The following is a 25,174-nucleotide window of genomic DNA, read 5'->3' as shown; positions in this document are numbered from 1 at the left end:
GAGTTCCCATTTGCCTCACTCAATTACCTGATACTGACAGGGTAATGTGGCTTCGGATGTGGTCTTCCCGCATGAGACGTACGCTGTCTTACTACATGCGGAATCGGTTCAATACGTGACTGTATGCTGTTGCTCAAATGTGGTGGCGTGCGGAGGTGCATACACGAGCGCGCAGAAGCCCGCTCGTTGCACTGGGCATGTGGGTGCCTGACTTCTCTTAAGGCGATGGATTTCCTTATTCGAGTGCGTTTACATCTGCACGTGTTCTTGTTTGGAAAGTTTCATTTGTCTCGCTGCGCTTCTATGACAGTGGGTGGCTGTTGATGTGAACGTCGTGTACTTCTGCGTCTGAGCATTGTGCTGCTATTCCTCCCTGACATAATGTGAGCACGCAAATTGCCTGCCATTCGCCGATATTCATTCATTCATTTTATTTCAGCATTACGGTACATTACAGCATATACGAAAATGCTGGGGGCACAGACTAAAAGGAAGAAGTTTGACGGGGTCTGTACCCTAAAGTTGCACTTTCACAGGGGCAACAACAAATGCTCATTTACAATGTTTACAAGTTTACAATGCCGAAACTGTACTTTTGAAAAGTAAAACTAAAAGTGGTGATATTAACGTTAAAACGAAAATACTTTACTTTTATGCACGACATCAAAATTTATGAAAACTTGGAGAATCTTTTCAGCACAAAATCAAAACTTAACAGCAGCAGCATTACAGAAAACAATGCTGGTTGTTTAAAAGAGTAGGCAATGTATATGCGATCATTTGTTGGTCATAGTTAGTACGGGTCCGCGGTGTAAATCAAAAAGTGATTTCGCGCGTGTCATAAACATGCATTCTTTCAGTCAAATTAGCAAGTTCTTTCAAGCACAGATTGTGTGTTTTAATGCCTTGTTTGTAGCGGATGTTTGTGGTTTACGAGGTGACTGTTCATGTGAAGATATACGTAACACGGTGAGCCTTTCTACACTTTTAGGATTGTAGAATTTTAGAACCGCTAATTCTTGCTGCTTCTGATCACTGAATGAAACTAACCTGCTTATTAACCATTTCTTTAGCCCTTGAATCCGGAATCAGGAAGTGGATGGTGCACGTTAACGGTTGTCCACTGGTTACTCGTGGTAGCGAAGTAAGCTATCCAGCGAATTCAATAATATACATAATTACGCTGGCTAACTTTGTATTTAATTACCTTACGGCACACATTATTAATCTACGAATTGTAGCTAGTGAGTATGCATGCAAGCCCCCCCCCCCACCCCTCCATATCAACTCAGAACAAATTCTCAGGATGGCACCGGGTTAGAGATAAGCGCCGTGAAACTTGCAGTAAAAATGCACCGTTATTCCGCTGGCCTTTTAAACAAAACCCTGCTTCGTGCACTGGAGCACAGAACTAACTGGAACGCCGATGCATTTCATCAGACAATTTGAGAACTCAATATCTGGAAATTGGCTTAGTCCTGAGAATTCGTTCCAATTTGGATACGCTTTGCTAACTCACCGGTTGCAATTCGCAAATTGAAATATGTACCGAAAAGTAAGTAAGTAAAAAAGTTATAAGTGTAAATATGTTAATTATTCAAGTAAGCATTTTTATTTCTCGTATAGAAGTGGAGGCCGCCTCATCGAGTAATCTTCATCAAGGGATAGAATTGTTTTATCTGTCCCAGGCAATGTTTAAAAACTTGATGCAGCTAAAAAAAACAGAAAAAAAACACCTTGCATGCGCATATTTACTTTATATGTTTGACAAGACTAGTGGCACAGGCTAAGGCATTACAACGTTCGGAATGCTTCTTAACACACTGCTCCATAAACATTTCAACAACGCAACAGAACACCAGCATTTATCACTGTCAAGGTTGATTTCTTTCGGCCTCTGTATAGCTGCGAAAAGCGATTTCTTTTTTTTTAATGACATTCTATTCTTTGTCCGATCATATTATTATTTGGGCGCGTCTGTAGAAATGGTTCTGCTTTGAAATCAATCATTCAGAAAATGCATTGTTTCGTGCTGACCGGCGACAAACGTTACCGAAATTTTCCGGGATTACTCACACAAATGAATCAGTCAGCGTGACCCATACTAAAATAAAAACGAAAGAAAAAAAAGGAAATGAAACAGAGAAAGGCTTTTAGGAGTACAATACGCCCTTCAACTCTCTCTCTCTCTCTCTTCCTCAACATATTCGCCTCTGTATTTTGAGCGAAAGAAGCAATAGCCACAGTTCCCCAAGTTTGCGAGCGATGATCGTAGACCTGCAGCATTCACACTGTTACGTCTCAAGGCCTCCAAGGGTGTTAATTGAACGTTTGCCACGTGTCAAACCACTGCACATCCTAACAAGACGGCAGCGCGGCCTGGACAACGACTAAAAGAGCAACGCCCTCTTCCCCCCATTAGCTAGAAACCAGAGAACACCAGCATGAACGAGAGGGCACCCCGTCAAGAATGGGTAAGCGCAGTTAGTTAAACGAGTCAAATCGCCTTGCAGGCTGAGCGATGAAGAAGACAGCGTGCAAACCATCTCCTGTAGGATTCCACGAAAGGGCGAGTGACCTCAATAAAGTTATTCATTCATCCATCCATTCCTCCATCCCGCGCTTCACCTTGCAGGCTGCACAAAAGACGGGGTGGGCTACGACGAACCAGTCAGGTGTCGCCGGATGATTTCCTTTTGCCACAAATTACCAACCAGTTTCGTCGAGGCGTCGTTACCGCGGGTTATGGATAGCCTGGGCGCGGTATCGCAACGGAGTCGACGATGGTGATTCGCTGTTGGACTATCTTCAGACTGCCGACTTGCCTAGGGAAGACGAGGAGATTAAAAGCAAACTTTTGGAGAGTGGGACAGAGGGTCCTAATGTGAAGTGAGACGTGGAGTTCGTCCTGCATGGAGTGGGCTTCCGCACTAGAGCCATGTGACTAAGCTAAATAAACCCCTTTTCCTTCATTTTCTACAACTTGACGTCGTAGTCGATGGGCTTGGTGGATTCCTTGCCCTGAACGCCACTCTAGCCGCGACTACACCTAGCTACACTGTCAGCTTCTTATATCTCTGCAATTCGTTTAGGACAATCGGACAGTCTCCATGGACAAAGAGTGCAATCAACTCCAAAGCCCTCTCTCTCACGTCGAAAAACATGCGACAAATACATTTCAAAATCATTGACGTCCTTTTTTTATTGAAATGAAAATAAAAGAAAGAGGCGTAGTCACCTTATAATGGTGACGGCTACTCCTTTTCTCTTAGCGGAAACAACAATATAAAAAATATGTTGGAAAATGAAAAGAAAAAACTTCATATGGTCAGAAATCCACAGCACAGTCCTATACGTCCATGAACATAACAGTATAAAAGTCAAATGCAAGTTGCACCACAATGAATTTGTACACAAATTCGCAAACACACACAAATGGCCGTGATGTAGACTTCGATGAGCATATAAACAGATGAGGAATTACACAGTGTTAAAATAATTCACGCTCAAAAAAATGTATAACACGTAATATACAAGCACTAATAATTACAAATAATAGAAGAACGTTATAGTGACATCGTGTGATTATTCAGTGCAATACCTAGTATTTGTTAAGGATGCCTGTGTCTTCATAAAAATGTTCAAGTGCGATTAATGCTTTTCGCTGTGCTATTTTGGATAGCCATAGGCCCAGCAATTTTGCGAGTGAGAAAGGTCGATGAGGATCAATGGAGTGTAGCTCTTGTTCTAGCTGCCGTCTTTGCATCTCGTATATGGGGCACTCGAGGAGTAGATGGCGAACAGCCTCGTCGTCGTGGCCGCAGAAGCAAGCCGGGGAAGGAGCCCGTTTGATGCGATATAGGAAATGTTTGGTGCATGCTGTCCCAAGGCCCAGTCGATGAATTAGTGTCTCGGTACTTTTAGAAAGTTGTACATCCAGCTGGTATTTGAGTTGAGGGTTCGTAAAGGATTGATTCCTTTGTGTTTTTATTAACCCATGTTGATACATACACAAGTCTTCCTTTAGTACTCTCAATATCCGTTTTGTGTCCATTGGTGATAAAGGGATGAGTTGAATTTCTGCATCTTTATGGGCCGATTTTGCCAATCAGTCCGCTAGTTCGTTGCCTGCTATACCAGGATGGCCCGGGACCCACTGTAATATCACTTCATGTTTCCTTTCATTAGCCTGAGTTAAACTGTTCAGTACTGCGTATGTTATTGATGCGTGCGGTTGGCTGTCATCGATAATTTCAAGACATGCTAAAGCCGATAAGGAGTCCGTGCAAATTACCCACTTTGTTGGTGTCTCATATCTTTTGATAAAATGAGTGGCTTGGAGAATTGCCACTACTTCCGCTATTGTTGGCGACGACGTGCGTCCTTGTCGACAAGCGTACTATATACCTCTAAGGATTGTATAACATAAGCTGCAGTCGCACTTCTTTTGATTACAGACCCGTCCGTGTAGACGTGAATAGGTTCCTGGTACTTGTCAAATAGGTGATGTAACGCTAATTGTTTTGCTGCTAATGTGGAAACGCCGCTTTTATTTTTAAGCCCTTCGATTGACGTTTCTGTTTTCGGCGCTCGCAGAAGCCATGGTGGGTAGCAGAGGTCTGAGTCTTACTATATAACGCACGCCGGCGCTGAAACTGGAGCACGAAATTCAAGAAAGAATACTTGGCCCTTATAGTCCTCCGCTAATATTCTAGAAACCTTGCTGCAGCGAACAATATTCGAGCCACGAAAACACACTTGTCTAACTAAACAAAGGTACTGTTGCCCTTTAGTATCGCCACTTAAACGTGTAGCGTTCACCTTTACCTGATAGCATCTAACCCTCCGCTACAAGGAAACCCCAGCGAAAGTTAATAGGCTGCACTGAGACACCCCGGCTGACGAAGCCGAGCAGGTAGGTGCCTCAGCGACATTTCACTAACAATGCTAAAGGAAAATGGTGGTTAGAACAGATGTTCGCACTTATGAAACAAATGTATACGTATTTACACCGGAATGAACGTGCTTTCAAGCCGCGAAACAGTCTATCTATTCCAAGCTTATAAGCTTAAAGTTGTGGTTGCACAGCATACGCCCTCAATTTGCTACTTATAATAACTGCTGTCTTTGAATGCAACCAAGACCGAGTGTCTAACATGCACCTGCAATACTATATCCTCGTCCGCTTCTCCACACCTGCAAAGGAAAAAAATTCGTGTGGTTTACGTTGGACAGGTAATTGTTTGCGTTGAAGCTACATATACGCCCAAGCGAAGGGGTAACCTAGCTACAAGAAGGCTCGTAGGTTTTAACTAAGCCTAGGCACTGGATTAAAGCGAACACGGACCCTCTGTCACCTTCTCCTCCATTCTCTGTCTTTTCGCTGTAGAATACAATGCTTAGCAACGTTATCGGTTTACGATGTAACCGACCGCGCGCCACTGAGTTACCCGCAAGGGAGCAGGGCGACCGCTCGTTTCGCTCGATTCTTGTCGTTTATCATCCTCCACCACTCACGCTCTGTGGATCCTGGCGATCAACGTAGATCTAGAGCTCCACTCGACGAAGCCTGATAAGGAGAAGAAATGAAGAATTCGAATAGAACCGTGACATGATGTCCGGATAACGCAACGATTTTTTCCCCAATTATTTTCCTTCGGCGAATAAGTGGAGTATTCGAATATATTGGTCAGGTTACGTTGGGATAATCTATTAATTTCACGTTCATTCCTTTTCCTCATCGTGTTTCGTCAACGGTGGGAGCGGCGCGCTCCGCCTCTACGTTATCATTAGGATCAAGATACCGCGAGGCGTGGATGATAAAGCAGGAATGGAAACCAGCGAATGGAATGCTTACAACACACATAGACAAAACACACAGACAAAACGTTCGCAACGGCCCGCACGGCTGCAGCGAGCCGCAGGGCCCCGTAAGCAGAGATGGACAGCTGAAGCAAGCGCGAGAAGGCAGTCAGCGCGCTGGGTGAGAAGGAAAGAGGGAGGAGGACGAGAAAAAAAGAGGGGAACAACCCGTCGTCGTCTGGCGCTCCATCACCCGAGTTTCGAAATATCGCACACAGAATTAGCCGAGCGTTTGCCGCCGCATGATTGATACGTTCGCAACGCTGCATAATCACGAGCACGGAATGACAAAAGCCGCGCTGCTGTCACGCGCCCGTCCGCCGAGACAGCGCCGTCAGCCTCGACAGTTTTGCCGGCCGCAAGTTGCGCGCTCTCGATTTGCGCTGCAAAGATTCTGAACTGCAGCGCTGGCGCAATGTTATATCGGCGACACACCTCAATTGCAAACACGGTATACGTGTTTCCACCCTGTACTGATATCTCGGGTATATGATGTGTCTTGGCGCGGAAAGATACGCTTGTTTGCAATATGCATGTCCCAGTTCTTGGGCCCTTTGATACTACACTATACATTTCTTATTCACAGTTTATGTGACACAACCACAGCGATTCGTATCAACTCCTATAGCGAAAGGTGTGAGCTATCGTTCAGCAGATTACTTTGATGAACAACGTACACTCGACTTCGAGATCTGAAAAAAAAAAAGAAAACAGTACCAAAATACGTATAGAGCGCAGTTAGTTATTGAGAAAGTTTGTTGCTAACAGCTTGCGCGGATACCCTTCTGCATAGAATTCCGTAAACGAGCTTTGGGCAGCATGGAAGCGCGGGAAAATGCCGAACTTATCATCGTCTGTAGATAAAATAGGTGCAGCGGGAGAAAATCAAGGTATAACCAAAAGAGACGTTTTCTGCTCCTCGATGACTAAATCTCCTCTTCGTTTGTTCTTTGCCTGTATAGGTCAGTGCAGGGCAGGCAGCGCCTACGAAATTTCATTCATTCTTTAGTGTCACGGCTATAAATATTTGTCCGCATGTAGATCATCACTCCTCAAATGAAACACCAGTACGCGCCTCGTTTGGGAACAGATACTTTGTTAGCCTCATTACGGGGGAATCGCTTCTGATCGCCCTCCTTTGTCGCGACGCACAAGGCCCACGGGAAGCAGTCTCTGCACCCTGCTCGCGGCGTGCTGTTAGCGGAGCCGTTAGTACCTCCGGAAGCCGTGATGGATAGCGCCCGAGACCCCGTAGAGCGCGCGGGGATCCCCGGTCTGGCCGTGTACCGCGACGGCGGCGGTAGTACACGGAATCTCTCGGAAACGACGTCCGCACTAGGTTAACCCTCCCGTCCGGTCGATGCCTCCGTTCGATTGCGCCCCTCAGTTCACCTGGCGCTGTTCTTCTTACCTGGCCGAAAACTATACAAGGTTGCCGCAGGACTGCCGCTGCCCGCCGCTCTCGAGAGTGAGGACGCGAGCGCCCGATAGATGGCGCTGGCGGTAGAACGGGGAGGCGGTGTCGCCGGCAGAGGAGGCGTCCCGGCGGCGTGGCCCGGCGTGCGTCCGCCCTCGGCCCCTCCCCGATTGATCGCGCGGCGCGCGGCGCGGCACGCTCGCGCGCCAGTCGGCTATAAAAAAATGGCCAGGCAAGAGCGCGTAGCGCGCGACTCGGCCCGCGCCCTCCGCTAGAGCCGCACACACGGGCAGGCCATGTGTGTCCACAGGTAGTCGCGCCGTTTCCATGGCGACGCGCCGTGTTGTCGTCGCTCGGGGTGTGCAGCAGGCCCCCCGCCGGCCCGCGCGGAGCAGCGCCAGTGAGCAGTGAGAGTTCCACCCGCGGACGACGCGCGCAACAGTGGAAGCAACCACGCGGGGGCCCTGGGCCCCGCCGCTCGCGCATGGGGCAGCAGCCGGTGTCACGTGACGATCAGCGGCCGAACGACAACGACGTCTGAAAGCAAAAAGAGCGCGCCGTTAACCGTGTAACTCCCATCTCCCCCCACCCCCCTCCACGATGAACTCCAATGTGGTGTACGCGAGCATGTGTCACAACGGCGACGGCGCCTCGGCGCCCTACGCTTCTTCGGCGCAGCACTACGACCTGGCGGCGCAGGTGTACTTCCCGGCGGCGCCTGCGGAGAGCGCGTACGGACCTCCCGCGGCCATCTCGTTCCCGGGGGACCCGCGAACGCCACCGCTGCACGGTGACCCTTCGTCGCTCGGCCACCACCCGCACCACCACCAGATCATCAACGACAACAACGGGCTCAGCTACACCAACCTGGACCAGCAAGCGGCCGCAGCTGCTGCGGCGGCGGCCGCCGCCGCCGCCGCCGGCTACCACTTGCACGGCGGAGCGCCCGCCGGTGCGCGCGGCGGCTACGGCTCGCCCGGCGGCGCCAGCCCGCGACCCGCGCCCACCACGGCGACCACGGGCTTTCCGTACCGGGGCGCGGGCGGCCTGGAGTACGCGCACATGGAGCCCGTGGCAGGAGTGCACCACGCCGCCACGCCGGGAGACCACATGTCGCCCGGCGAGCGGGCCGGCATGCACCACGCGTCGGCCGGCTACCCGGCCAGTGCTTACCTCGACCCGCTGACGCTGACGACGCAGAGGCGCAACGGCTACGGCGGCGCCTACGACGGCTACGAGCAGGCGGTGCGGGACAGTTGCCAGCACAACGGTGCCGCGGCGGCGGCGGCGGCGGCCGCTGCTTACCAGGCGTCGTCGCACGCGCTGGCAGCGCGCACCGGACTGTCGCCCCCGAAGCCCGCGCCGGTGCCCACCTACAAATGGATGCAAGTCAAGCGCAACGTGCCCAAGCCGCGTAAGTGTCCGCCACCACGTTCATCCTCTCGCGCTGTGCAGTGAGATGCCGGCAGCGGCCGAGCCGCGGTTTATAAGAGCGAGCGGGCCGCGCTGTCAGTTATCTCCTCGGGCAATCTCGCTCGTTGCGCCGCGTGATTGACACTGACGGTCCGTCCGTCGACGATGGAAGGGTGGGGAGGGGAGTCAGTTCGCAGATGGGTGGCTTTCGGTTTCTGGGCGCCCAGCTCTCGTATCATTGTTGTTCCGGCGCATGCATACGCCATCTGCGCTGTTGACTCCGTCGCGCGGCGTGTCACACAACAGAAAGCGTCCGGTGCCCGCCATGTTGGCTGCTGGGCTCCCACAGCGTCAGTTCTCAATGGTATGCTTATCCCGAATGCGATCGGACGGTCCAGGAAGGATCCGAGCCCATTGTGTACAGGCTAATCGATCTTTTGAAGGAGACGAAGTGTTGGGTTCCTATCGACGGTCAGGATCGAGAGTTTTGCGGAGATGCGCAAATGTATAGGGCACAATTTGACAGTTTTCTATGTGTAAAAAGTGTGCGGCATGATCTCGGGAGTGCAGGTCTATGCGTAGAGGAATTATCATGCTTAAGTCTTCGGAATGATCACGGTGAACCAAAGTGCTCGGCACGGAAGTCCAGTCAAAACTTTCATAACAGGGGCAGTCCTTAACGATTGCCCAAATTACCCTTTAACGAGATTTGAAACGCATTTTGTTGCTTAACTGCAGGTCAGTTTCCGTAGACTTCGCGTGTATAGGGCTATTGCATGTATACTGTTTGTAGCGTGTTTCACAGATGAGCTGAAAAGAATAGTTGAGCCACTTTTTGTACCGAGCAAGCTATAAGGAAAAGACGTTTTGTCGTACTGAATGCACGACAATTCATTTTCTGTAGCACTACCTATATGTAGGAAAAGTCGTTTCCACAGCTTTACGAGCAAGCGGTTCTCGCGATGATTTATCGCCTTGATGAATGGGGTGTTGTCACTTGAAATGTCTTCGCAGGCCATTTGCTGTTGCTTGTTTATACTATGCAAGTCAGCGCACCGTAGAAAAAGGGCAATGTTATAACGAATGGCATAAAGTTTGTATATACAATTTTTATTCCCAATTAATGTACACAGGGGGAAATTTGGCGTCTTAGTAATTAATTATCTAATCGAGTCTTGTAGTTAATAATCTACTTCACGTAACAATAAGATTACGACATCCGACTGCTCAAAACAGAGAGAGCCACAAGATTTGTTTATTGACCATATTAGATCACCGCTGGAGCACATTGTAAATAGTGTAACTATTTATGATGCGCGCAAAATCTTTGTTTACCTACCGTTTGATTACGATCTGGCGAAAGTGTATTACATCAACGTAAGCTTACCATAGAGACGTGATGGTCTGTCGTTAAGCACGCACTGCGGAATTTACAAAATTGGGACTAATGCACATGAAAATTAAGTTGCCGACATAAGCAGTTTTTTCCCTGCACGTAAAAAGAAATAAACAGGAGATGTTGTGTGCTATAACAGTATCTTGCAAATTCTATATATAATCTTGAATTGTCGCGCGAAGTGACACAGACAGCGACTAGAAGCAGATAGGATGAGCGCTTTGCTTCTGCTCTGCTTCTATAGTCTCTGTCTGTGTCACTTCGTGCTACCATTCAAGATCATGTTATATACCGTACGAACTCGCCCAACTTTCTATCCTTTTTCATTACAATTCTATATATATTTGAGGCTTGTTTAGTGCTTGACTGTCATGGTGCAAAACGCCGCCATGCTGGTTGGGAAGCACATTCTCCCCATTGCAATAAAACCAAATCTTACTTTATTTCAATTGATTTCGAACGCTCGTAAAAGATATATGGTAGTCATCGTAATTTAAGAAATTTAGCCTCATGTTTGAAGGCTGATAACTTATGGATTCTGCGTCAATAACTCTCCTGTTTTATTTTTTCTTTGTTTGGTGTGGCTTTTCAACGTTTTAATTAATGATAATAATGAAAAAAATGAATGTTTGAGAGAAAAAGTAATCTGAGAAAGAATAGCTACAAAAAGGTTGTTAATATTTGTTCAGTTACAAACAACAATGTTGACTGATATCGAACGAGAGAGATTGGCGTTGAACATGAAATAAGGTTTAGAAAAAGAAAAAAAAAAGGAATGTATAGGAACCCCCTTCAGTTATTATATCGTGCGGCTTCGCAGTCTATAACATATACGGCGACATATAACGAATATAGATGTCGACGTCATAGTGAAATTGTATGGCTGCAATTAAACCACGCGGGTCTGTTCGAAAGCACATCGGGCGAACGTCAAAACGTGACTCGAGACCGCTGAATTGCGCGCAGGCTAACCTAACCTTAACACGAACATTCACTCAAGCGCAAACAGTGCGTGAGGCTGCATATTTTGGCCTTTTAAACTGCGCTAATCTTATCCTGCCGCTCGCGTCCAGCAGCATGGAAAAGCATCGCTCAGAAGTTCAGAGCCCCTATTCGCCAAACCGTTTTCATAAACGCTGAAACATATTCGTAACAGCGTATTCCAGCAAATCGTGACGTATGATATGTTATTGGCGAAGGCGTGCGGCCAATGGCGAAGATCACTCACAAGCGAAACACTGTGAATTCGATCCGAGTTTATTGAAATTTCTATGCGCAAATGCACGTAGGTATACGTATATTTTCCCGAAACCCCTTGTGTGTACATTATATTGCACGTTGAGTTTCAACCCTTCTCCAAACAATGAAGCGATAACGTGAGGTATTCATCCTGCATACGTATATGGTGTACGATGCACGTGGTACGAAATGCGTGAAAGTTGTTTAACCATATTCTTGCAGCATCAGCTTCCGAAAAATTTGATGTGAACTTATTCGATATAAATCGCGCTATGACGTCGCATGCAGATGACGAAAAGCAGTGGTGAAATGGGTTTCGAACATAGCGTAATGTTGTGAAAATCCCGGATGCGCCGACAACCGTGGCAAGTCACAGCACGATGTTTTATCTTCATCCCTGTCTTTACGCGAAGAAAATCGGTTTTTAACCAAATCGAATGCAACGACATGGTTACTTCGTCCACGTACGCGATTTTGGCTATGAAAGTGGCATGGGAAGAAGACTGTCCTATCTTTTTCTTTTCTTTTTCTTATTAAGGTCGTAACATGTACTGTAGCACTAATAGGGGACCAAATATGGCAGCGGTTATGTCTCAGGAATGTCGCCAGGTATATCAGGAGGATGTAGGATTTAGCATCACGCAGTTCGCAAGTTATTAGCACTGTGGCGATTCAGCGCGCTTTGTAACAGCATTTATATCGAGAGCGAACGATATCGTATCGGCGGTGAGTGTCCGCGAGACATCGCGAAACCGACTTAATTCGCGCAAAAAGAAAAAAAAAAAAAAAGAATCGGTGACGTGAGACACAAAACTTGTGCTTCCTGAGAAAACAGAAAGCTGCAGAGCTAGGCGCGAAGGGTCTCACGTCATCGACATTTTGCTCCACACAATGAAAATTCACTTCGTCAAAGGCGAGCTGCGGTATTTTTTTTTTCGCCATACGTGCGTACATATACTCTTATAAAGCGTGATGGTGTATACCGAGAACTGGCGATGAAACTTCTGCTGAAAAAAAATTACGCTTCCAGGAAATCTCCGTGTTTGGAGGTGTGTCGAAATACCGAATCCTTGAACATATATGTACCTCCTGCCGCTGCATTGTTCACTGCGTGGAAACAAATCATTTGCCTTTTACCTTTGAAGTTCGTCGTTCCCAACTGGGCCGTCGCGTATACCGAGAAACCGTTACTGTAGCTCTTTTTAATTCAAAAGGCAGTGCTTTCTTTGGCTCCTTTTCGTATTGGTCTCCCACTGATTTGCAGTCGTAACGGAACTTACATCAATGTGCTTTGCGACAGCAAAATATGATAAGAACGTGTTGAAGAAAGACTCTGTGAGGCTGTTTGCCCAGCCTCTTGCCAATTTACTTACTTTAGTTTCACCTTACTGCGTGCAATATGTCCAAGCTGTTGAAGGCTGCGAGATAAGCGCAGATAAACGAAAAAGTAAATATACAATAATGCATAAAAGTAATATATACAAAGCAAGATTGACAACCAAGATACATCGTACAGGGGATTGCACCCAATGAGAATTTACGAGTGATACATGACACTCAGAAATGAGTACATGGAAGTGCTTGCTCGCGTAAATGTAGGTTTTGCGCACTGGCTGCATTTATTTCATGAAACTATTAACTACGTATATTCGCGTGGTTGTATTCTAAACTTTCTGAAGTTTGCGAAAAAAGAATATTTATTCAGGTGGTATTTGTACTGCCGCCCAGTGATTCCAAGTTATGCGTTTGTACGCAGTGCGAGCAGGTAAGCTTATAATTTTTAATTTAAATTTAGATGATTTTGCTTGCGATTCATCCACGCGATATGGCTCGATTCTCGCGTCCTCGTTGCTTAGTTTTTGCCTTGATGTAGCGAAATATTTCTCACTGCCTGCTAAAAGCTCTCTCTTCATCGTTCCTTTATCCCGTTCAGCCATGATTTGTGTATCCGATTTCTTTTGTGCCATACTCTCCAGTCTAGTGGCCAGGAAAAATACCACTGGACACTTTTGAACCGCACGTCAATTTAACCAAATCTGCTTGCCCAACATTCACTTCAGATTGCAGAGTACACTGCAACACATGCCGGCTTCACTAAATACACTACCACGTTCGACGGGATCTTAAACGTGCCCTATACGTCCGCAGGTGCTGAAGGAATAGTTTTTTTTTTTCTCTTCCTCCTATAATGCGTGCAGTACCTTTCGCACGTGGCTTGATCCAGTGATTCAATTTCGTTAAAGAAAACGACATGACTGGCTGTACACTACACAAAAGTTAGCTATATACCTTGTAATTAGGAAGAGTCATTGAACAAATACACATAAAGAGCATCTGTACAATCTTTCTTGTTCGTTCAATGAAGTATGGAGCACATTGATATAACATCATACACGGTTTGCCGCAGATCTTTGGCAGTGCATCGTAATTCGTGACCGCAGGTGTTACAGTAAATCTCGCGTTGTTGTAAAAGACCCAATTTGCGTGTGTTTCCCGCATGTTTTCTATCAAAATTGGCGACACAACTATCGTACGCGCACTTCAACAGTGCTGCTGTAGATAATGATAAAATTGGCTCGAGAGAGAGAGAGAGAAAGTCAAAGAAAAAACAGGGAGGTTAACCAGAGATTATCTCCGGTTGGCTACCCTCTACTGGGAGAGGGGAAAGGGGATGCAATAGGTGAGAAAGAAAGAAGGATAAAAAAGAAAGGAAAGAAAACCTAAGCACACACACGCACGTACACAAAAATTGGCTCGAGCTGTGTACAGAACATGCACGCACATAGCGAAAGCTACCACATACACTTTTCTCGGTTGTAAAACGAAACAGCGATATACTTGTCTTCTCGTCGTCGATATTTGTCCGGGCGAGGACGTAGGAAGAAGCATGAACGGGAAACATCACGAATTTTACTTAAAGCTAGGCGGTGCGATTACTGGTATATGCCCATTACTTCTGCTCTCATTAATCCTACTGGCGCTGAATGAGGACATAATGACATCTGGCGATATTTGTATGTATAACCAGGTGCTTGCGCTGCCCTTGCGTCATTAAACACCGCGTATCATCATCATCAGATGCTCAGGTAAAGTGGTGCCAACAGAAACATTAAGTTTAAGATTTGAAAAATGCCGTGAAATTGGCACGGATGAGCGTTGCGATCATGTACATAAGGTCCCATTTGGATAACGGAAACCTTGGTGAGAAAACACTGTGTCGTATCATATGAATTTAGCATAATGCCCTCTCTTCACTTCCTTTAAGCGCTTTCTTTCGTTTGTGCCTTCTTTACGCAGTATAGGCGGGCGTTAGGAAGCAAATGAATATCCGCCGTAGGATTAGGTGGAGTTGACCTCTTCGCAAAAACAAAATCTCTTAAACGGCGAGAAAAAACAAGGAGAGGAGAGGGACGCAGAGAGGTTAACTATGCACGGCAAAGACAGTTACAATGGCATATAGACGTGCGCCGTGGGCTATGTCAGGCGTGATGGGGGCTTTTTTGTTTCGTTTCATTCTTATTTCTTACAATCTCGTATGCACGCGGGCGTTCAACAACAACGGAAGCCTTTCGAGAATACCAAGTGAAAAAACATTCGCATAGGAATGCAGATTTGTCAGTATGTAAAACTATGAACTCATTGTTTCGAACGCCTTGCGTGGTTTCTCCCTGAGGAATTTTTACTAACGGCTACAGAAGTGTCTGTGAAAGTTTCTACGTTTTGCATCTGGCAAGTAGTAGCCGGCAACCCCCCCCCCCCCCGCCCTCCATTTTCTTATCTCAGCCTCCCTATACGTAATCGTGTCATCAATAACTTTTAGAAATGGTGACAGTGCAGGAATACAAATTGTATGCGTTATTTTTTTTTTTCGCTCGCAGATTATAATTTGCAGACACTTATCTCGTGTTTTTATGTTCTAATTATTAAAGGATTTTTCACAATGAGACTTAAAAATCAGTGCGCGCAACTCACGTTTCGTTCAAAGATAAACAATTTTTTTCGACCAGTTGTTTCAATAAACGCGCTTGTATGCGCACCAAGACGGTCTATCGATTGTGGCACTCTTCCTGCGCTCTGCATAAAAATATGATTTTCTTGATCGTGTGCCTGCCCTACATTAGTTGTGCTCTACATTACTCACTATGTTTAAAAATTTACATAGCCGTTGTTTCTCGTGCGACGTCGGCAGCCTCGGCAATACTGTATGCATTTATGCGGTGAATGTCGGGAAAAGCGATGTGAATTGCGGAAGAGGCTCGCGTACATAATTAACCATAAAATCATTCGAAGGGAGAAAAAAAAGACAGAAAATATATAAATCGTTTATAGTCACGCCATTGTCCGAGCCCAACGTTCCCATACATAGCGCATAACACTCATCTCCGGGCGCAAATATAAAGCTCGATTGTACCTTAGGCAAAAAGAACCGCGAACTGTTATGTGAAAAGAGTGGCAGTGGTAAATAACTTCTACAATGTTTCTGTCCCGCCACAAAAAGGGAGGAAGGTGCCAGTAATTTGCTATGCAATTTAAAGCTATTTACTGGCTCCAAACCGCGCGCTGCTCTCTCTGATGTAATGGGTCGAGATAAAATATGAACTCGAATCGTTCCACACAACTTGTAATAAGTTCTATATAGCAGCCGCAACAGAAGAGGGGAGTGCGAATTAATTATCTGCAATATCTATATCGACCTATTGGCTCAAAACTGCGCTCCGTTCTCTTCTATATAATCGATCAATACAATACGCGACTTATGCCCTCGCTGACCGAATTTCCGACATCTGCTCGGAATGCAGTGGAAAGAGCGAAAAATTGGAGCGAAAATGTCCCCGGCACGCTAACTGCCTATATAGCTGAAATCTTTTTTTTCACGCGGACCCCGTGCAATTAATCATTTGAGCTGCGCGAGAGATGTCTCGAAAGCGTCTAAAAAGCTCCGAGTATATATGAAGTAATCTGCGCAGTATACAGGGGTTCACTTATACTCTGTAAGATAGATGACACGATTCCATTAGCCGCCATCGCATGCCTTACGCGCGATGACCGGTCGTCGCTAATTCGCTCTGTCTGCGCTACTCGTATACAAGTGCTTTGAAATGTCGTGTTGCGAATTAGTAGTGATAACTGTATGCGAAAACTCGCTAAATGCCAGCAGTGGTTCCCATTTTACTCTGGAAAGAGGAAGTCAAACGTAGAAAAAAAAAACAACGATACATTTGTCGGCTTGCAAAACTCAACCGACGTACGCTTAATAAGCGTCGCAAAAACAAACGCTCTTACGCCTATAGTACACTTGCTGCTGGGTATACTAGTGAATTTCAGGGAAGATTCTTATAAGGATTAGGTACTGCGTAAAAGTGTGCTAACACATTTATGCACTCTTATAGAAATTCAGGAATTACGTATATAATATTTCTTTCGATGTTAGGAAGAGCGATATGCAAAAGTATTCTGCAGTATTATGATTTTTTTAAAGATTTGTATTACGCATCTCTTACCCTCTACAAGAAGCAGGTACGTCTCACTCTATACACGAGATTTTCCTGTTTATAGGCGTGCTTCTGTCAAGGGAAGAAGTCTATCCTATCACTCACATTTGTTCGTTCCCGTGTCCAACATGCAGCGGTTTCTCGCACGTTAGCAGCCTAGAAAGCTTCGCCTGGTATACGTTACAGATAAAAAAAAAAAAATACAGCGAACAACTGCAATTGCGCTTAGCTCGCTCTAAAATGTAATTGTCCCTTGTCGTCTACGACGTCTTCAAAAGAGAGAATTACGACAAGTGTCCTTTGCCGTAACGTATACCTTTGCCTCGTACATTCTATTACAGCCCATTATTTACAAGTTCTCAATCACTCTTCAAACCATTCAGTATTGCGATGAGCGCGGCCGAACATCTTATTTTAGTTGCGTTTCACACATTGTTGATAGACTTTCACAGCAAGCAAGACAGCCTCGCGTGCGGCTTTAATTGATTGGCTGTTTATTGTCATTTTCGTGCGCTTTTAATTGTCTAGGTCTTGGGAACGTTCACATGTTATTAAGACGTGCGCCGAAGCACATAATTCTCACTATATAAGTGCATATAGAGGCCACGTGTTTCCCAGTTACCAAAACGTCATGACTCCCCTTTGGCAGCGAGTCTTGCCTTAGTTGTTCACGTAGCCAAACTTCAGGACCCGCCTTCATGAAAAAAAGTTCTTACACTAGTACTACACGTAAGAAGCCATGCTAGCCAACAGTGATGCCAGACATATCAATAGTAAACGTATCCAGCCAATGGGAAACAGCATTTACAAACGAAAAGCTGTGGCAATTTGGTCCCAGGGCCGAATTTGCGTATATATTCGTTCGTAAGTGGTCTTTGCCATTGTGTGGCCGCCTTCGCTAATTATATGTCAAGCATCAGGATTGGCTGGGACCTTTTTGTTAAGAACAGTTCTTCAGCGTAAGAACATTTAAAAAAAAAGTTCCTGCTCGTTTGGGCACCAGTGTCTCTATGCATGATTAAGCGCGACACTTTTCCATATATTTCCACAGTCGGTGCCGGAAACATTCGCGTATTCAAAGTTGTTCGGCTGTTTGATGCTTGTTTGTCGAATAATGTAACCGGTAATGGAACCACGAAAAGGCTATTTGGACTGCAATTTACTGCTTGTTTGCCGAATAATCTACATCAGTGATTTAACTGGTATAATGGAACCACGAGAAAAATATTCGGACTACAATTTGCGGCTTGTCTGCCGAATAACATGAGCGAATGTTTCAACTATAGCCATTAATCGATGAATTCAATATTTAAACTACGATCCACACTTGCGCACCAAAAAAAAAATGAGAAAGAGTAATTGTGCAATCGCAAAACACGACCAAATGCGGACGATTACAACTATACGAAATCAGCTGTAACGCATCGCGTGTAACTATTAAAAAAATGTACGGCAACCTTCGCAAATATCTCTTGATATAATACGCGAACGTTGCTTGGCAATGTCCGTTACAGGGCGTCCCCTGCGCTTACGTAATACCCCGATAATGTGCAGATTTGTACAATGGCACCTTATATACGGCATCGGATATGCTCGTCAAACTCCCAATTCTCCGCCGCGCGTGTACAGCTCGTCGATTCTCAGAAACACCAGTAGTAGCACCGAGTGGTCGGTACACACTGCTGCTCTGAGGCAAGCGTGCCGAGATGGACCAATTTTCGCATCAAGCGCCCCGTATGCGCCGAGGCGACGGGGTGAGTTCAAAACGCACAGAACGCTGTTCCTCGGCGAATCGACCGTGTCAGACATGTACGCGTTGTGCACGAAGCAGGGTGCGTGCAATAGCTGCAATGACGAATATAAAAATAGGTACCTTACATCGAATGGACTGGAGAAGAAAAAAAAAGTCGGGGCCATGGACGGCTACTGAAGTGCAAAAACGCGCGATTAATGCCTAAAAAGAAATTCCGATGTATAGGAGTCTGAAGAACTGCTACTATAGAGCGTTGTTGTACGTTATGCGTGAAACACTCCTCGCGTGCGCATTCCTGTTCCGCAGCGTAATGTTTCTGCGACGTGCACCTGGAATGTCCTTAAGCTTGTAATAGCTTGCGACGTATCTTATGCAGAAATTGTAATGTACACGGTGCGTATACTTGAGCGGCGTGGGAGCTACGCGCGTCTGCGTTTTAACTGTATAACTTACACCAATATTCTAGGAAACTATCATAACAGGCGTTATAAATTTCGGTCTGTCTTGATATGTAAGTGCTTGTTTGATCTTTCAGAGAAATGTGCGCAGGTGTGTTCGGAGCACATATTTATTGCGCATAGTTTGACTATTCAAAACGGAGTAGCCGACATCTCTCTTGATGTGCTACATCCAACACGCATAGTTACAAAACGGACAATACTTAAAATAAACGATAAATCATTATTGATTGTCGCTTCAGCAATCGCTCGACCTACAGCCAGCTGCCCGGTGAAAGAACATAGATTTTTAAGTTACTACCGAAGGAAATGAAGGAGACACTTTTCTTCAGGATAAGTCCCTACTACTATGCTAGTTCAGTTAGTAGTAGTTACTAGTTAATGGTAGTATGGTAGATAAAGATGAGGAAACAGGAAAAAAAGAAGACGCGTTCCTGCCGAAGGTGTATATAGTACGCAACGGCAAACATCCGTACATACACTTAGAGCGAATGTTAGGCCAGTCTTTCTGTGAACAGAAAAAACATCCTTATTATTATAAACTAGTGCGCTTCAGGGTGCTAAGGAATAGCATAAGTAATCTCTATATTAAAGGTTACGTATACGCAAAAAAAAAAAAACATTCCCACAGTGCGAAGTGCGAACTTCTCGTTTCCTTCTCCTCTGCGAATCCACTTTCCCCAGTGCAGGGTATATATAGCCTACAGGGCTCAGCCGGGTTAATCTGTCTGCCTTTCCCTGATGACTTCTCCCTGTCTCTCGCTCCGACCGAAGTATAGTCAACTTGTACGTTGTTAATCTTTGTTTTATGTGTTAGTTGGTATCACGTTCAACATTACGTAAACATTTGAAGCCGTCATTGCTCAAGCAGTAATATCATGTTTAGTTCATACACAAAAGTAATGACCACGTGCTACTTAGACGTACAATGCAAGAGAGAGGGTAACAGAAAGAGAGAAGTGAGCCAAATCTGCAACCAACTTGAGCATACGAACTCTTTATGACAGGTGGTGAAATCCTTAACGCCGAGGAGGCGACAGCAAATGCATCATGTAGACTCTATACATAGCTAAAAGGAGAGGAAACGCGTTAGAAAACTTCGTCGGCCGATTTTGTGAAGCAAAATTTAGTCTGCATGTTGGAACCGTTCTATGAAATTGGAAGAAACGAAAAGGTGCGACTGATAACCCTCAATCAGGCCATTCAGCCCGCGAACATGATGTCAGTTAATGCTATGTTTCTATTAGCCACAAGCAGAACGCGGAATTGTGCTGGAGTTTATTATAGCCGCAGAACAAGGAAGGGTCACACAAAGATAGCGCTGCAGTCGGTCACCAAGTTTTTTCACTCTGGGTGACTGCAGGCATTCATTCCACAAATTCCATTTTTAAAGCGTATGCATCTTCACCGTACTTCAATATATATCCCTCCCCTTTCCCCTTCCCCCGTCTAACGTAGCCGACCGGGCTGAGTCCTGGTTAACCTTTCTGTTTTCATTTATCATTTTCTCTCTCTCTCTCAAAACGAGTGCATGTGCCACTGCCATCCGTCTCAATAGAAAGCTTCGACTGATCGGTTCTGTGCTTTATCTGTTACACAATGAGGCTGCCCTATATGATCGCAGCACAAATCCACACGCGGTAGCGGTGTCGACGTGCATGATGTCTGCGCTGCGTGCCATATGGCCTCTGACTTCAGGCGCCGCTCGATCTGGGAGCCATGCGTACAGACTATAGAGCTTAATTTCTAGAAAAAAAATTACTATAGAAGAAATTCTGGCGCTGCGATCATTCATCCAACTTGAGAATTGCGAATACTGCAGAAGAATATGCCTAAGCTTCGTGCTTTTGGCTCGAAACGTTCTTGTGACGTTATTTATTACGCCTCATATTTCTCTCCCGATTTCTAAGCAGTCATATACTTTGTCAAACGCAGCAAGGCGAATAATTCTCCACCGGCATGCGTATAATCATGCGAATCGCTGAACTGATAACGCGAGGTGTTTTTGAATCCAATTGACCTGCGAAGTCGCACAACCGTTATAATGCAGTTCGAAAGCATACGAAGTTCAGGCGAATCCACGTACCAACGTGCCACCGTTCCCATGCTCGCTGAACTTCCATACTTGTGGCTCCCGTATACGACACAGCCGCCCGAGCTCCTCCTAGTAATTTTCGTAGCAAAGTCGGTCTCGTACTCTATACCATTGGCGCGCAACATTCGTGAAGCACCGCCTTGTTTTTGCGGCTCGCTATCCGCACGGCTCTTCGCACTCGTAGCGTGCAGCTGCGTTTCGAGTCCTCCTGCGCTACTGCTGCTGCTGCTACGGGCAGCCACGCCGTCGCACGAGGCCTGCGCACACACACGCACACGTACACACACACGCACACGTACACACACACGTACACACACACACACACACACACACACACACACACACACACACACACACACACACACACACACACACACACACACACACACACACACACACACACACACACACACACACACGTACACACGCACGCCTCGCGGCGTCAACAGCGAGCAAGCGAGCGGGCGGCGTGCGACGGCGATCTTTTGCGCGCCTTGGCAACCTCGCAGCGCGAACATGTGTCGCCTGTCATTGCGCTGTCACATCCCCTCGCGAGGAGCCTCGATATTGCGCCGCGACGGGCAGTTGGCAACGACGCGCTCCATGTCTACATACGTCGCGCAGCGCACCGCGCCCGCCGTGCATGCTCCGGTCGCACTCCTGTAGCATTCTGCGCACGCCGTCGTATAAGTCGCTCGACTATATCGACAGCGTGAGACGAAAAAAAAAAAGAAAAAACGAGCTTCCATTTCGAAACCAGAGACGTATACCCCGCGCGCCCGTGCGAGTGACGCAGACGAGCAGAAGTACATATAAGCAGTCGCTCACGGATCATGAATGCATGGTGTATACATATATATCTGTATTCATCTGCGCGCTTTCCTGCACGTGTACGTATACCTATAGTATACCCGTCCAAGCACTGCAGATTCTTTTTTTTTTCTTTTTTCGCGATACTCTGTTAGGGGTGCGTGTACTGCGTGTGTGGCGCGTGCGTCTGTGAATAGACGCGTCTGATACGGCCGTTGAGCTACGCGGCGTGTTTTTTGCTGTCCGCAGGAGTGCACGGATCAGTGGTTTTATGACCGATCGGCGAACCACATGCGGACGCCTGTATGTGTGTGTATACGCACGCGCACAACAGGCGATGCCGTTGTGTAACTCGAACGTTATATGTGTGCGTGCCCAAGTGTTCCCCGTCCGTCACCTTTTTTTTTTTTTTTTCAGCGTGGCGTGCGTGGATACGTTTGTAATGCGCGCTATGTGCGCGACCCCAGGGTCACATTCTGCCTCCAGCGTTCAGTCGGAGCATCGGGCCATCGTTTTTTTCTTTCTCGCTCTTCTTTGTTTCTTGCAATTAGTATTCATCCGCGTGTGGTCTTCTTTTTCACCTTGCAACTAAGCTTTAGTATACACAGCCGCCACGCAGTGGGAGTTCTAAAGAAACATTGCGCCATGAATTTCTCGGGTTCGATTTGAATGCACGCCGTGTGCATGGCACGGGCACAAACACTGAGATGTTGCAGGAATTCACTTATGCTACCTGCGATTTCGGATGCCGCACGTATCGGGAGAAATAGGACACAGTTGGTATTCGAGGCAGCGCGCAAAAAAAGAAGAAAGAACGAAGAAGAATGCTATTTTTCTTTTAGATTTTTTCTTCCTCGCAAAGCTACCGCTTGTTAGCATTCATTTCTAGACACTATACCGTCTACCTGTAAGGTTTTACTTATGCAGCGTGGAGCCAAGAGGAATATTTGTCCCTGAGTATAAGGTGCGATTTGTCACCGTGTGTATATACAATGCCATTTGTGTATACAAGCCACATAAAACGCTCCCGCAGAGAGCCAAGCGAAGCTGGTAATTTGCCTAGCCGGTGTGTGTGTGTATACCGCGGTCAACAAGGGCATTCGCTTATCCTTTCTTCGACCTCATTCAGGATGCCAAAGAAACGCTGCATATAAATCGTCTTTTTTTTTTTAACAATGCATGTTTCGGGCTTTCATTCATCGCTTGCATCCTTATAAGAAATCTGAATAACGATCAACTTACGAGTATCTCAGTCTGCATGTAAGTGGTATTGTAGTGTGGGCAGCGCGGCTGCGTCACGATCCGCGGTTCAAATCAATCAAGTTTTACACAATGTGCAGCAGACAATATACTTTTGTACAGGTCTATTCGCTATCGAAGTAGGTTGGCTACAGTTTCTTCTTTCACGCGGTGTGCGACGCAGTCATCAGAAATACGGGAACAGGGGACCCACGGATAAACGGGTAGTCCCTGGGTTTCCTGTACGAGGGTTCGCGATCTTCGTGTCGTACATGTATTGTGAGTACTAAACATGAACAGTCATTAAATAGTTCCTTTCACTGCCATCTTGTTGGTTAGTCAAGCGAGGGAAGAAGAAAAATGATATAACTACATCTACGCTTGCTCATTCCAAACGGTCTGGCTGTGACAAAGAGCTCAAACGAACGGACGTTTCCACATCACTCATAGCTTCTGCCTTCTCACTCATGGCAGCACCCCGCTAGATTTCGTTTCAATTTGGTTTGCGAAACAATCCTAGTCGTTCTTCCGCATACGCGAGCTCCGCATAACTAAACTTTGACGTTGGTCAAATGTAGCTTCCGAAAGTTCGTTACTGGAGAGCCCGAATGGCTGACGCCCGTATTTCGACACCGTGCTTAGAATGTCTGATGAATCAGAAAATATACATGAAGTCAACATGTGTGCAATTTCTTCTCTCTCTCTCTCTCTCTCTCTCTCTATTTATTATTTTTTTTCTGACCACGCTGTGTCTAGCTCGGTCATTTCACGTGGTTGTCTCGTGTGTCCCACATTTCGCTCCTTCGTATTATCCCCTCTCGGTTATCCTCACTTTCTTTTATTTAGTGACGTTCGATCGAAGCGCTCCATGTTGCGTACTACCGCAAATTTCTTTATTCTCACGTAGTAAACTTAGAAACCCCAGCTGTATATACACGTATACCTTTAGCTGCAGATTAAACCGTGATAGCCTTGTTTTTTGCTCATTGAACACACAAACTCAAATAAAGTTTTAGCTCGAACAATCCTCACATTTGAGTTATAGAGCTTGAGTTAAACGGTTACTTGAACGTGTTGCACGGGATTCCAAAGACATTAAATTGTATTCGCAGATTGCTGCGTTTCTTTTCGGACGTGAAAGAAACAACGAAGAACGACGAACACACACGGATATGGAGCTGTGGACTGGTTATTATTCACTCGCGCGAACGCATCAGATGTATATGATGTGACAAAAATAGGCATAACTACGAATTTACACTGAGATTTACTAGAACCATGCATGCCTGTCAGTATAAACAAAGAACGCTGATGCTTGCTTTAGGATTCTGGCTTTTAGTACGTAATTTAAGCCTCTGTTTGGCTTACGCCACGTTCTATTCCGTCAGTCGTTTCTTTATCTTTATTGTTCAATATTTATTCCTCTCTCAAATTTCTTATTAGCCTGTTCTTCGGCGGCCGAATTTCTCATGCGATCGCGTCATTTAGCAAACAGCAACTGGTGCTAGCTTCTCACATTTACACACCCTCTTCTCTCTGACCACGCATTCTATGTAGGACTTGCTCATACGAGTAATAACCAGTTCATAGTTGCGCAGGTGTACATCTGTCGTTTTACAATGCAAGCTTTTGTTGCTGTCTTCAAGTTTCATTCTCGATGCCTCTATACAGCGCATGTAGTTGTTTAGGCACACACGTGCAAAAAAAGAAAAAAATAACTGCTGAGATTTAGGCTGCTTGCCCTTTCTTTGCTCTCATACATTGGTTTGAGTTACAGGCAGTGACAAGCAAACTGATTCTGGGTGTTTGGATATCACATAAAAGTGCTTTTGAGTCCTATTAAAATGCATAAATGTATTTTATAGGCATAGATATATGTATATATCCAGATAGTAAGATGTTAAGGTTTCCCAAATAAAATGGAAAGGAAATGTTAGGATATTTTCGGCATAACATTTGCTATGCTAACGATGTATACTTAAATCCATCGAATAATTGAC

General features: G+C 45.9%; 1 protein-coding gene across 3 annotated transcripts in view; it reads left to right on the top strand.

Annotated features, from left to right (window-relative positions):
• Nucleotides 1-25,174, top strand: part of LOC142583165 (homeobox protein Hox-A1-like) — a 193,011-nt gene that overhangs the window by 110,854 nt on the left and 56,983 nt on the right. For 2 of the 3 annotated variants that reach the window (XM_075693518.1, XM_075693517.1), the window contains one exon: nt 7,958-8,693. In XM_075693518.1, the coding sequence (XP_075549633.1) occupies nt 7,958-8,693 (736 nt within the window). Of the gene's footprint in view, nt 1-7,445; nt 8,694-25,174 lie in introns of those variants that run through there. The other variant, XM_075693516.1, reaches the window with a different exon arrangement.

This window comes from Dermacentor variabilis, chromosome 5 (genome assembly GCF_050947875.1).
Source record: "Dermacentor variabilis isolate Ectoservices chromosome 5, ASM5094787v1, whole genome shotgun sequence".
In the NCBI taxonomy this organism is placed as follows: Eukaryota; Metazoa; Arthropoda; class Arachnida; order Ixodida; family Ixodidae; genus Dermacentor; species Dermacentor variabilis.
Note: the sequence above shows the minus strand (reverse complement) of the source record. Positions and strands in the feature narration are given on the sequence as shown.